Below are 13,124 nucleotides of genomic sequence, written 5' to 3'. Positions count from 1 at the left end.
TTCATTTATAGGCCATTATTCCAATTCAGTTTTCATCATTCCACATTAAAGATGTTTTTAAGGAATAGGGTTAATTGAAGAGAAACTTCCTTCACTAGAAGTTCTGATAATTCCAAATAGAACTTGATTAGATGACCATGTTAGAAATAATTCCTTAAGCAGACGAAATTTCAAATTAGAATTGTAAAATGAGAACAAGGGCGTATCTAAGATTTTTTTTTTGGGGGGGGGGGTATCTTGTTCGAGGGGAGTTTTTTTCGGGGGGTGGGGTATAAGAACTTTTAAAAACACATCAAAACTTGTTTATATGCGTTTTTGTTACGTTTTCACGTGTCGAACAACCATTTCGGGGGGGGGGGATCCCCGTCCAAATCCCGTAACCCTCTCCCCTGGCAACGACCTTGCATGAGAACTATATGAAAAAGCATTGTAATGATTCCTAAAAATTGAATAGCTAGTTATGAGAGCAAAATCAATAGATTTGGCTAATAAGCGAAGCAGATTTACAAAAATGATATGAAAAGAAATCTGATGATTTTAGAACCCTTCGGTAACTTCTAGAATATCTTTATCAATAGTTCATGAATACTTCTGAAAGATCATGAGCCTCAGCTATTTTGAGGGGACTTGTCTGCACGGGGCGTTCAGTCTCTGCCTTTCCCATTTTCAGAACTTGGGCTATTTAAGATTTTTTCTTAGTATTTTTCATATTTTGCGTATATATTGTTTGCTTTCGGTGTTTCTACTTCAAGTTCTTCCCGATCCTCAAGTTTCTGTATGAATTCCTGATGTTGCAGGCAAAACAATGGCCTTAAAACATTTTTGATTTTGCTGGTGTTTGCAAATCCAAACCTTGAATTAGCTTGGTCTACTTTAAGGGTTGTTCCCTCTTTATTGTCGAATGCACACCCCTGAACAAGACTTGTTCCACCACGCATGGCACACTCCGTTCCACGCTTAGACACACTTGCGCTACATCACACCTGCTTGTGCCACACATCAGACAGTGTCATCCCAAGTTGAACTTGCCAGATGATGTACACAGAATTTTTAAAAAGCGCAACCCTTCAGTTCTACTTTAATGACAAACATTTTAAATGTGAAATGACCATGTGCTATTATTTCTCGCGGTATTGACCCTGCTCTGTATTGATATAATATTTAATTTTATTACTATGTATTGGCGCAAATCACTCACCGTTGTCTCCAGTGTAGCCCCAACTGATCCCGTGCTCATCCGCGAATGTCACTGAAATGAAAGAAAATTCTATTTCATTTAAAAAGAGTAAAACAGAATAAAAAGATAAAATTATATATAATGAACCTTGCAATAGAAATTATCAAGAATTTTATCAAGATTATACGTTTTGCAACTAGAATAAAACAGTCAAAAATAAACTTGACTTTCAGAAGACCTCCCGACGACTAAGGTGGCTCACTAAAATCGGTGCCAAAAGGATAGAAAGTGAATAGAAAAACAATAAGCCGATGGACTAGATTTCGATGCCAAAGCTAAGGCAAATGGACCCTACCCGTTTTGAAATACAGCTTTAACGCCAAACTAATGGGTAGAAAACAATATCCTTTTAAGCGTTTCCTCGTCTCTCTAGGAAAATTGGCGCAGTACCTAGCCAGGGCTATCGGCGTTAATAAGCTTTTTCCAAATTATTAGTGGATTATATTTGGTGTGCAGCTTGTATATTTGACATGTATGATCTATGTGTTAACTGTGTAAACGGGAGAATTAACATCCTGGGTTGATACAGGAGGATACATTTCAGAGGCAACGCTGTAGGTTTGCCATAGTAAAGGCCATACGGCTCCAATGTTTTTTTATTTATTATTATTTTTTTCCTCAGTCACTTCATATGGAAGGAATCGTCGTATAAACTGCAGAGGGGGCTAATTCAATTGGAAATCGGAAGTCCTAGTACCCTTTTTAAGAATCAAAAGTGATCAAATGGCAACTACCCCCCCCCCCCATTGCCCTTTCCCCCCAAATGCATCCGATAAAAATTTTAAGATAATTATTTTGTTAAAAATAGTTCAAAAATCACTAAAAAAAAACTCCGGGGTCAACACAATCCCCCAGGACCCGGGGACAGGCGTTGTAAGTTATGTCTTGGGAGCATATATGGCTCTTAATAAAAGGATGTTCCTATAAACTTCAGATAGGGCTCATTTGATTGGAAATTGATAGTTCTAGCTCGCTTTTTAAGAGTCAAAAGAGACCGGAGGGCAACTAGCTCCCCCAGGCCCTTTTTTCCCCAAATACATCCAGTAAACATTTGAGATAGCCATTTTGTTAAAAAAAAAGTTCAAACATTATATAACGAAAACTCCAGGGTCGAAACAACCCCTCAAGGCCCCAGGGCAGACGTTGTAAGTTATGCCCTGGGGGCATACATAGTTCTTATAGAAAGGATGCTCGTATAAACTTCAGAGAAGCCTCATTTGATTGGAAATTGAAAGTTTTAGCTCACTTTTTAATAGTCAATACAAATCGAAGGGCAACTAGCCCCCCCCCTGCACGGCCTTTTCCCTCAAATATATCCGAGGAAAATTTTGAGATTGCAATTTTGTTAAAAATAGTTCAAAAGTCATATAAGGAAAACTCCATGGTCGACACAATCCCCCATGGCCCAGTGGCGGGCGTTGTAAGTAATGCCCTGGGGGCTTACATATTTCTTATAGAAGGGATGCTCGTATAAACTTCAGAGGCCTCATTTGGTTGGAAACTGAAAGTTCTTGTTCACTTTTTAATATTCAAAAGAGATCGGAGGACAACTAGCCCCCCCCCCCCTTAAGCCTTTTTTCCCGCAAATACATACGAAAAAATTTTGATATAGCCATTTATTAAAAACAGTTAAAAGATCATATAACGGAAACTCCAGGGTCGAAAAAATCCTCCAGAGCCTAGGGACAGGCGTTCTAAGTTATGCTCTGGAGGCATAGATGGTTCTTATAGGGGGGATGCTCATATAAATTTCAGGGAGGACTTATTTGATTGGAATTGAAAGTTCTAGTTCACTTTTTAATAATCAAAATAGATCGAAAGGTAAGTAGCCCACCCCCCACCCTTTTCCCCATACATCCGATGAAAAATTTAGATAGCTATTTGGTTAAAAATACTTCAAAAATTATGTAACGAAAACTCCAGGGTCGACACAACCCCCCAGGACCCGGGGGCAGGTGTTGTAATTTATGTCCTGGGGGCTTATATGGTCCATATAGAAGGGATGCTTGTATAAACTTCAGAGATGGATCATTTGATTGGCAATTGAAAGATCTAGTTCACTCTTCAAGAGCCAAAAGAGATCGGAGGGCAACTAGGCCCCCCACGCCCCTTTTTTCCAAATTCATCCAATAAAAATCTTGAGATAGCCATTTTGCTAAAAATAGTTCAAAGATCAGGTAACAAAAACTCCAGACATCACTACCCGTCAGGGCCTGGAGGCAGGCGTTGTAAGTTATACCCTGGGGGCATATATGGTTCTTATAGAAAGGATGCTCGTATAAACTTCAGAGACGACTCATTTGATTGGAAATTGAAAGTTCTAGTTCACTTATTAAGAGTCAATAGAGATGAGAGGACAACTAGCTCCTCAAGCCCCTTTTTCCCCAAATTCATCTTATAGAAATTTTTAGATAGCCTCTCTGTTAAAAAAAAAAGTAACGTTGAAACCTCCAAAAACTGCAGCACCAGTTCCAAACCCTTCGCAAAAAAAAACTCCAGGGTCGCAAAAAAAACCCCGGGCCCGGGGACAGGTATTGTAAGTTATGCCATGAGGGCTATATGGTTCTTATAGAGGGGATGCTCGTATAAACTTCAGAAAGATCTTATTTGATTGGAAATTAAAAGTTCACTTTTCAATAGACAAAAGAGATCGGAGGGCAACAGCCCCCTCACACCCTTTTTTTCCAAATACATCCGATAAGAATTTTAAGATAACCATTATGTTAAACACAACTCCAAGATCATATAAAGAAAACTCTGGGGTTGACACAACCCCCCAGGGCCGGGGGGAAGGCGTTGTAAATTATGCCCTGGGTGCATATATTGTTCTTATAGAAGGGATGCTCATATAAACTTCAGAGAGGGCTCATTTGATTGTAAACTGATATTTTTCGTTCACTTTTTAAGAGTCAAAAGAGATCGGAAGGCATCTTAACAACCTCCCCCACACGCCATTTTTTCCAAACCCATCCGATAAAAACTTTGAGATAGCCATTTTTTTAAAACTCCGGGGATCAACACAGCCCCCAGAGCACGGGGGCAAGTGTTTTAAGCTATGCCCAGGGGTCATACAAGGTTTTTATGTGGAGGTCGTAAAAACTTCAGAGGTGGTTCATTCGATTGGAAATTGAAAGTTCTAGTTACCTTTTTTGAGTCAAAACGGATCGAAGGGCATCTACCCCCAACCCACACACACACACACCCTCTTTTCCCCAGATGCATCAAATCAAAATTTTGGGATTTCCAGTCTGTTTGAAATAGTCCAATGATCAGATAACAAAAACATCGGGGTCAACGTCATCCCCCCCAGAGCCCTTGGGAAGAGTTGTAACTTACTCCCTGGGGGCATATAAAGTTTTTATGGAAGAAGTGGTCGTAAAAACCTCGGAGAGGACTCAAATGATTAGAAAGCGAAAGTTCTAATTCCCTTTTTAAAAGTAAATAGTGATCCAATGACAACTAGCCCCACCCCTGCCAACCCTCTTTTCCCTAAATGCACGCGATCGAATTTTTTTGTATAACTATTTAGTTCAAAATATATAAAGATCATATAATGAAGACTCCAGGGATAACACAGCCCACTAGAACTCAGGGGCAAGTGTTGTAAATTGTGCCCTGGGAGCATATAAGGATTTTACGAAAAGGATGGTAGTTAAAACTTCGGAGGGGGCTCATTCGATTTTAAATTGAATGCTTTATTGCCTTTTTATTAGTCAAAAGTGATCGGAGAGCAACTAGTCCCCCCCCCATCGAGGTCCCCTTTTCCCCAAATACATCTGATCAAAATTTGAGATAACTATTTTATTCAAAATAATTTATAGATAGGGTCTTATGTAAGGGGTTGTCGTATAAACATTCGAGGTAGCTTATTTGATAGGAAATCGAAATTTCTATTTACCTTTTTAAGAGTCTTCAAAAATGATTAGCAGACATATACAGCTCCCCCCCCTCTTTTCCCCAAATTAATCCGATCAAAATTTTGAGATGACCCTTTTTTTTAAATAGTCCAACGATCCGATGACAAAACTTCGGGGTCAACAACGCCCCCCCCCCGAATCTGGGGGGGGGATGACTTATGCCCTGGGGGCAGGTTTTTACGGAAAAGGTAATCGTATAATCTTCGGAGGTGACTCAAACGATTAGAAATTGAAAGTTCTAGTTCCTTTTTAAGAGTCAAAAGTGATTCGATAGCAACTAACCTCCCCCGCCAGCCCCAAGGCTATAATGCTTCATTTTTTCCCAGAGGCACTTCAAATAGAAGGGGTGGTCGTATAAACTTCGGAGGGGGTTCATTCGATTGGAAATCGGAAGTTATATTCTTCACTACAAACAAAAGTATGGATACTGTCCATTCCCCTGACGGTAGAAGCATAAGGCCTACTCCGTATTTGGTTCTTTACTAAAACCAATTATATTACATTTATTTTCTTTTGTACTTATTACAACATTGAAAATAAAATGAAAATGGCAGTGAAACCAGACCAAGATTTACCAATAGTTCTGCTAGGCCCTGGGGCTTTCACTATTGCCAAAATTTTGAGGATTTCCCCGAAAATCTTGCAAAAGCGGCAAAAATGCTTGGGCCTATAGAAGCGTCAAAGCCTTAAATCCGGCCCTGAGTGAAACAAAATCTTGAGCTGGTGAGCTTTCAGCAATCAATATCAGTATATATCAAATATCCAGTTTAATTTAATTAGTTCTTGCCAAAAGTATTAATTTTGCTAGAACTAAAAACATATTTTGGAATAGAAAATTATTTTGAAATAGCTAATTTTTAAAAACTTGAAACTTTGATAATCAAATACAAATAGAAATTAATTAAAACAAAAACTTCCCGAAAACTAAGTTTTCTAAAGAAAAGTAAAGGCCATATTAAAATTAATATAAGAAGACAGAGAAACATAAAATTACTCAAACCCAAAACGACCAGAAATTAAAATTAAAGAATAAATGAAACCCAAAACTAACAGAAATTAAATAAACATTCATAGCAAAAAAAACAAACAATAGGTAGTAATATAAGTGAATAAATAAATATTAAAACGAGTTAAGCTTAAGTTGAATATGCAAATCAAGCTTAATACGAACACAAATATTTTGCTATTGAAGTATGAATGAAATCCAAAACGAACAGATAATAAATAAACAATCATAGCAAACAAACATACAATAGGTACTAATATAAGTGAAATGAGAAAATAATTCTTAAAACGAGGGAAACTTAAATTGAATATACAAGTCAAGCTTGTAAGGAAGAAAAAATCTCTACAAACAAGAGTTTGGGTTTTGCCTCCTTCTCTGTCTGTATTAAATAAAAAAACAAGTTTTTTTTAACAGAAAGTAAGGAACGAGGTTAAAACTTAAAACGAACAGACATTATTCCGTATATGAAAGGGGCTGTCCCCTCCTCAACGCCTCACTCTTTACGCTAAAGTTTGACTTTCTCACAACTCTATTTTTTTTAAACAATAAGAAACTTTAGCGTAAAGAGCGAGGCGTTGAGGAGGGGACAGCCCCTTTCATATACGGAATAATTTCTGTTCGTTTTAAGTTTTAACGTCGTTCCTTATTTTCAGTTAACAAAAACTTGTTTTTTTTATTTAGTTTTTGACCGTTTTTGAATTAATACAGGTTTTGATGTTGGCTCACCGTACATGAATAATTAAAACAAAATTTGTATAGTAATTTTACTTTTATTTGGTTACATGGATTTCTCGAAACTTGTTTAATTTTATTTACGACCGTTTTTCTCAGTAATAAATGTATGTAACTTACGAATTAACTTACGTAACGATTATCTATATTAATATATTCTTAATAAGTATATTAGTGGGCTCGCCCCCTAGTCAATACCTCGCTCTTTAAGCTAAAGTTTGAATTTCGTTCCAATTCTTTAAAAATTACCCCTTAATAACAAAGGCCGTTATTTAGAATAAATAGCTGCTATGAAAATACTAAAAAATATTTGGTGTAAAGAGCAAGGTTTTAACTAGAGGTTAAACCCAATCATACACGTAATATTTTCTGTTCGTTCTAAGTTTTGATGTTACTCCTTGTTTTCAGTTGGAAAACTTGTTTTTTTTATATTTAATTTCTGATCTTTTTTTTAAATAATGCTGGGAAATCCGGCTCCCCCTTCATAGTAATTTCCCTTCCCCCATGAAAACTTCCGTCATGGAAAGATCTTCCCAAATAACCCCCGACCCAACCACCCCCCGACTACCAGAAAAAATCCCCTTTGAAAACGTCTGTATACTTCCTAATAACTAATACTATATGTTAACATTGGGTAAAGTTCATAACTTTCAGCCCTCCCCCCGGGGACTTCGGGGGATTAAGTCATCCTAAAGGAAATAGTTATCATATTTTCAACCATGCTGAACAAAATGGCTATCTCAAAATTTTGATCAGGTGGCTTTGGGAAAAAATGAGCGTGGGAGGGGGCCTAGTTGCCCTCCATTTTTTTTGGTCACTTAAAAAGGGCACTAGAACTTTTAATTTCCGTTCCAATGAGTCCTCCCATAATATTCTAGGAGCACTGGGTCGATACGATCACCCCTGGGAAAAAAAACAAAAAACAAAAAACAAATAAACACGCATCCTTGATCTTTCTTCTGGCAAAAAATTGAAAATTCCACATTTTTGTAGATAGGAGCTTGAAACCTATACAGTAGGGTTCTCTGATACACTGAATATGATGGTATAATTTTCATTAAGATTCTATAACTTTTAGAGGGTCTTTCCCTCTTTTTTCGAAAATCAGCCAAATTTTCTCAGGCGCGTAACTTTTGATGGGTAGGACTAAACTTGATGAAATATATATATATATTTGAGTTCAGCATTAAAATCTGATTCTTTTGATGTATCAATTGGTATCAAAAACCCGTTTTCAAGAGTTTCGGTTACCATTGCGCCGAGTCGCTCCTTACTTACAGTTCGTTACCACGAACTGTTTGAAAAGTCTACAACATACTGCATGATTGGCACTTTACTTAAAACGATTTATATTACAAATATTTTATTTCATACTTACTGCAATATTGAAAATAAACATAAAATTTTAAAGTAAAATTAAATTTTGAAAGAATGAGCTTTCAGCAGTTAATATCATTATATGTACAATATTCATCTTAATTTTATTAGTTCTTTCCAAGACTGTTCAAGACAAATGTAGTTTTGCTACAAATAAGAGTTATTGCCCCCTTTCCTACCGGTAAAAGTCCTTGGCCTACTGTGTCGTTGATGACCTTCTTAATACGAGTTATGTCACAAATATTTTCTTTTCCAGTTATTGCGGCATTGAATATGAAAATAAAATTACAATGAAATAAAATCTTGAACTGACGATCTTTGACCAATTAATAGCATTATATATCACACATTCAGTTTGATTTTATTTGAACTTTTCAAGACTGTTCAAGTTCAAGGCACATATGATTTTCAGTAAAGTGCCAATGACGGAGTAGGTTTAAGAGTTTTACAAAGTGAGAGAAAGAGGCAAAACTTAAATTCTTATTTGTAGAGATTTTGTTCGTTTCAAGCTTCATTTGCATATTCAATTTAAGTTTCAAATTTATTTACTCATTTATATTAGTACCTATTGTATGTTTGTTTGCTATGATTGTTTATTTAATTTCTGTTCGTTTTGGGCTTCGTTTAAAGTTCAATAGCGAAATATTTTTGTTCGTTTTAAGCTCGATTTGCTTATTCAACTTTTCTGATCGTTTTGAGTTTGAGCAATTGCACGTTTCTATTTCTTCTGATCTTAACTTCGAACTTCAGCGCCTGATATGCGAGATCATTAACTGACATGTTGAATGCGTGTGTTGCAACGGTTTCCGAATGCTTCTAGGGTGCGAGTTTTTTCGGCCTTTAGAGGCCAAGTTTCACAGTCGTATAGCGAAAGTTAGAAAGAGAGCAAGAGCATTAAGTTACTTAAGTTAAATGTTAAGTTAAGAGTTACTTAAGTTAAATGTTAAGTTAAAAGTTAGTTAAGTTAAAAGTTAGTTAAGTTAAGTTAAATTAATATGGCCTTTACTTTTCGTTAGAAAACTTCTTTTCCGGAAAGTTTTTTTTTTAATTGATTAAATCAAAAGCCTTCTTTTATATATTCATCGTTATATACATGACACTCATTATACTTTCTCTTTGAATAAGTAATTAATAATAAAAAAAATGGTAAGTTCTAAGTCCATGTTCATAATTTGACGGCGATTCCAAATTTAATCTTATCACATTTATGCAACAGATATCCGCTGAATTTAGTTGAACACTATGCTTTGATCCATCATTTCTCAAACCAGCAAGCACGTGGTACAATATGGACGAGATTTAAGATTTGAAAAAATATTGATGCTGCATGTTTTTTTGCCTCGAGTCAGCGAAATTTAAGACCGCCAATTCTTTTTCAGATTATTTGAAAAAAACTACGTTTTCTAAAGAGTTAAAGAGGCTGAGTCACAAGTTCGAACCTTAAAACGTACAGGGATTAAAAGGTACAGTTGGGGGGCTGCCGCCCCCCAAACCCCCTGCTTTCGCAGCCTTTAAATAAAAAAAAATTGTTAAACTGAAAGTAAGGAGCGACATTAAAACTTAGAATGAACGGAAATTATTCCGTATATGAAAGGGGCTGTTCCCTCCTCAACGCCTCGCTCTTTACGCTATAGTTTTTATTGTTTAAAAAAAAGAGTTGTGAGAAAGTCAAACTTTAGCGTAAAGAGCGAGGCGTTGAGGAGGGCACAGCCCCTTTCATATACGGAATAATTTCTGTTCGTTTTAAGTTTAAGTTTCCAGATACCTCGCTATTCTTCTGTAATTTTTTAGCGAATATATATCTAGAAATAATTGTTTTCTGACTTCAAACTGTTCATACAATTTACAACCCCCCCCCCCTTATGTGCAAATATATAGCCCAAATTATATATTTCCCGTATATTCTGTCACTTGTCTTTGTCTTCTCTTGCACTAAGCTGAAAAAAACTAACAAAGAAACCGGTTTGTTCTCGAGTTTTACACAGCGTAAACTTGAGTGAGTGGCCCATAACACACGAGTAACAAAACTCCTTTCCCTTACGGAAATAAAAAAATAAAACTGAAATAAAATTCTCAAATTTGAAAAGCCTTATTTTCCACGGGTGGGGGGGGGTATTATCTGGGAGAGGGCATTTTCCACGGAGGGGGGAGGGGGAGGATATTTTCAGGGAGGGTAATCGCCAGGGGAAGGGGGTAAACGCCGGCCACCGATTATGTAATGCTTTATCAAAATTCTGCAAGTTGTTGAAAGTGGACTCTTTCGAAATTTATGGAATAGTTCGGTTGCTCTCAGCCACCTATGTTTTTATTTCATGACTGAGAGTGTATTTTCGTAGGGATACCATTTATTTGTTTGTGTAGTTGAGCGTCTTAGGCTGAGCAGGTCAAGCTCCTTTCGTTGGTCGTCAGGGTTGCCAACTTTCTGTAAATGAATATGTCCCTTAAGCATCCAAAAATGTGTCCTTTTCAGCCAAACTATGTCCATATTTTGTTAATATTATGTCCATAATATGTCCAATTTTCCATCTTGAAATCTTAAAAGCTAGTTTTTTGACGACTTGTAAACCTCTTTCAAAGTGGTCAGTTAACATCGAATATAATGAAAACGAAAAAGATTCATTTAGTTCATCCATAAAAATGAACTAGTGTGAAAGCACAAAAGTCATAACAGTAATAAATCTACTTGTGGGAGCTTAAGGCTCATCTTCCTACGAGAGTTCCTCTTGACAAGTATGAGGGTCAGCATTTTCACTTCTTTTGGTAACTTTTTGCCAATCACAGCATTTCTTACGCATGTCACAAGGTACATTCCAGGAGCAAGCGACGTTGCGGAGCGCTAAGTAAGCTGGGTTGCCCTTCAATCGGGGGCGGGGGGGGGAATCCCCAAAGGCATATTTATTGGACCTTTGAACAATGCTGAACAAAATATATGTCTACAAATCTTATTGGCTGCTGGTTTTCGGAACTGATGGGCGCGTGGAGGGGTTGCCCTCAAATCACTTTTGACTCTTATAAAGCGAACTAAACTTCATTCAAATGAGCCCCATCTGAAGTTTATATGACTACCCATTCCATAAAACCTTATATGCCCCTGGGACATAACTTACAACCCTTGTCCCAGGGCTCTTATGGGTTGTGGAAATGCTGAGGGCATTGTTATATGTTCCTTAGACCATTTTTAACAAAATTTATATCTCAAAATTTCTGTTGGATGAAACTAGAGAAAGGAATACGTGTGTGAAGGGGGGGGGGGGTTACTCCAAGGGTGGCACGGCCCCTGTGTTTTAGGAATCGTTCTTAAAAAAGTAGACGAAAGGTCAAACATTAGCGTAGAGAGGGGGGCATTGAGGAGGGAATAGCCCCCTCATATACGGAATAATGTCTGTACGTTTTAAGCGTTAATGTCACTCCTTACTTTTGGTAGAAAAAACTAGTTTTTGTTTTTATTTCTGATCGTTTTTCAGATAATCCCAGGAAATCAACCCCCTCTGTGGAACATTTCCCCACGAAAAATTCCTCTATATAAAGAAAAAAGGCAAGAAACAAACATTCTGTATACAAATTCTGGTAAATTCTCCCCATGTAAAATTTCTCCTGAAAAGTTCACCCCTAGAAACTTCCATCCCAATGGGAAATTCTCCTCCATAGAAAATCCATACCCAGAAGATCTCCTTCCTCCCTTGGAAAATGTCGACATGCTTCCCTATAAAAAATACTATATATAAACAATGGGCAAATTTCATAGCTTGCGGCTCTACCTTTTGTGGTTCTGAGGGGTCATTTCATCTCCAAAAAAGACATATATATTTTACCTTTCAACAATACTGAACAAAATGGCTATCTCAAAATTTTGATCAAACGAATTTCAGGAAAAAAGGGTGTGGGACAGTGGCTAGTTGTCCTCCAATTTTTTGGTCGCTTATAAATGGCACTAGATCTTTCAATTTTCGTTTGAACGAGCTCTCTGGCGATGTTATTGTACCAATGGTTCGATATGATTACCCTTGGAAAAAGCAACAACAACAAATAAACGCGAATCCGTGGTGCTTCTTATGGCAAACACTTTAAAGTTTCATTTTTATAGATAGGAGCTTGGAACCTCTACAGTAGGGTTCTCTGATGGCGTGATTGCCATTAAAATTCTTTGACTTTTATGGGGTGTTTTTCATCTTTTACGAAAATTTGGCAAATTTTCTCAGGCCCACTAATGGGTTACACTGTACTTGAAAAATATTATATATTTGGAATCAGCACAATAAGCTAATTTTTGGTACATCTTTTGATATCAAAATTGATTCCAGATCATCAAGAATCTATTTTTTTTCTTTTGCTAACTTTTCATTTTCAGTAATACTTGATAAATAGATGTGTTTGCCTGACTATTGGAAGCCGGAAGCGATTGTTGACTAAAAAGGTGCCTGCTTTCCTATTATCTTGACTGTAGCGTAAAATCAAGGAGAAATAAAATCGTTTATAGATCAAAGAATACAAACTTGTAAATAATTTCAAGAGTATTTACAAATAGTTGTCTGCGGGAAAGAGAAAGCAACTCTGAAAAATAATAACGTTTGTAAAAAAAATTAGTAGAAAATAAGTAGTTAAGTAAATTTACTGATTTGGTTAAAAATATCATTTTTTTTTTTTTACAAAAATATGTATCCAGCGGGGAAATATTCCATTTTGTCATAAATTTGCAAACTATGTCCCAAATTTCTAAAATATATCCCTTTTTTGCCCTAGTATGTCATTGTGTCCCGGCACACAGGAATATGTCCTTTGGAAATAAAATATGTCCAATTGGCAACCCTGTTGGTCGTATCTGAACATGAAATAACACTACACCCAAAGAGTAGAG

General features: G+C 36.7%; 1 protein-coding gene across 1 annotated transcript in view; it reads right to left on the bottom strand.

Moving 5' to 3' along the window:
* LOC148946445 (carbonic anhydrase-like) overlaps positions 1 to 13,124 on the bottom strand; it is a 98,236-nt gene that overhangs the window by 41,489 nt on the left and 43,623 nt on the right. The window contains exon 4 of the mRNA XM_089098469.1: positions 1,199 to 1,249. Coding sequence (XP_088954595.1) covers positions 1,199 to 1,249 — 51 coding nt within the window. The remainder of the gene's footprint in view (positions 1 to 1,198; positions 1,250 to 13,124) is intronic.

The sequence above is a fragment of the Artemia sp. Qi Xiang Cuo genome, chromosome 12, assembly GCF_049724085.1.
Source record: "Artemia sp. Qi Xiang Cuo chromosome 12, ASM4972408v1, whole genome shotgun sequence".
Lineage (NCBI taxonomy): Eukaryota > Metazoa > Arthropoda > Branchiopoda > Anostraca > Artemiidae > Artemia > Artemia sp. Qi Xiang Cuo.
Note: the sequence above shows the minus strand (reverse complement) of the source record. Positions and strands in the feature narration are given on the sequence as shown.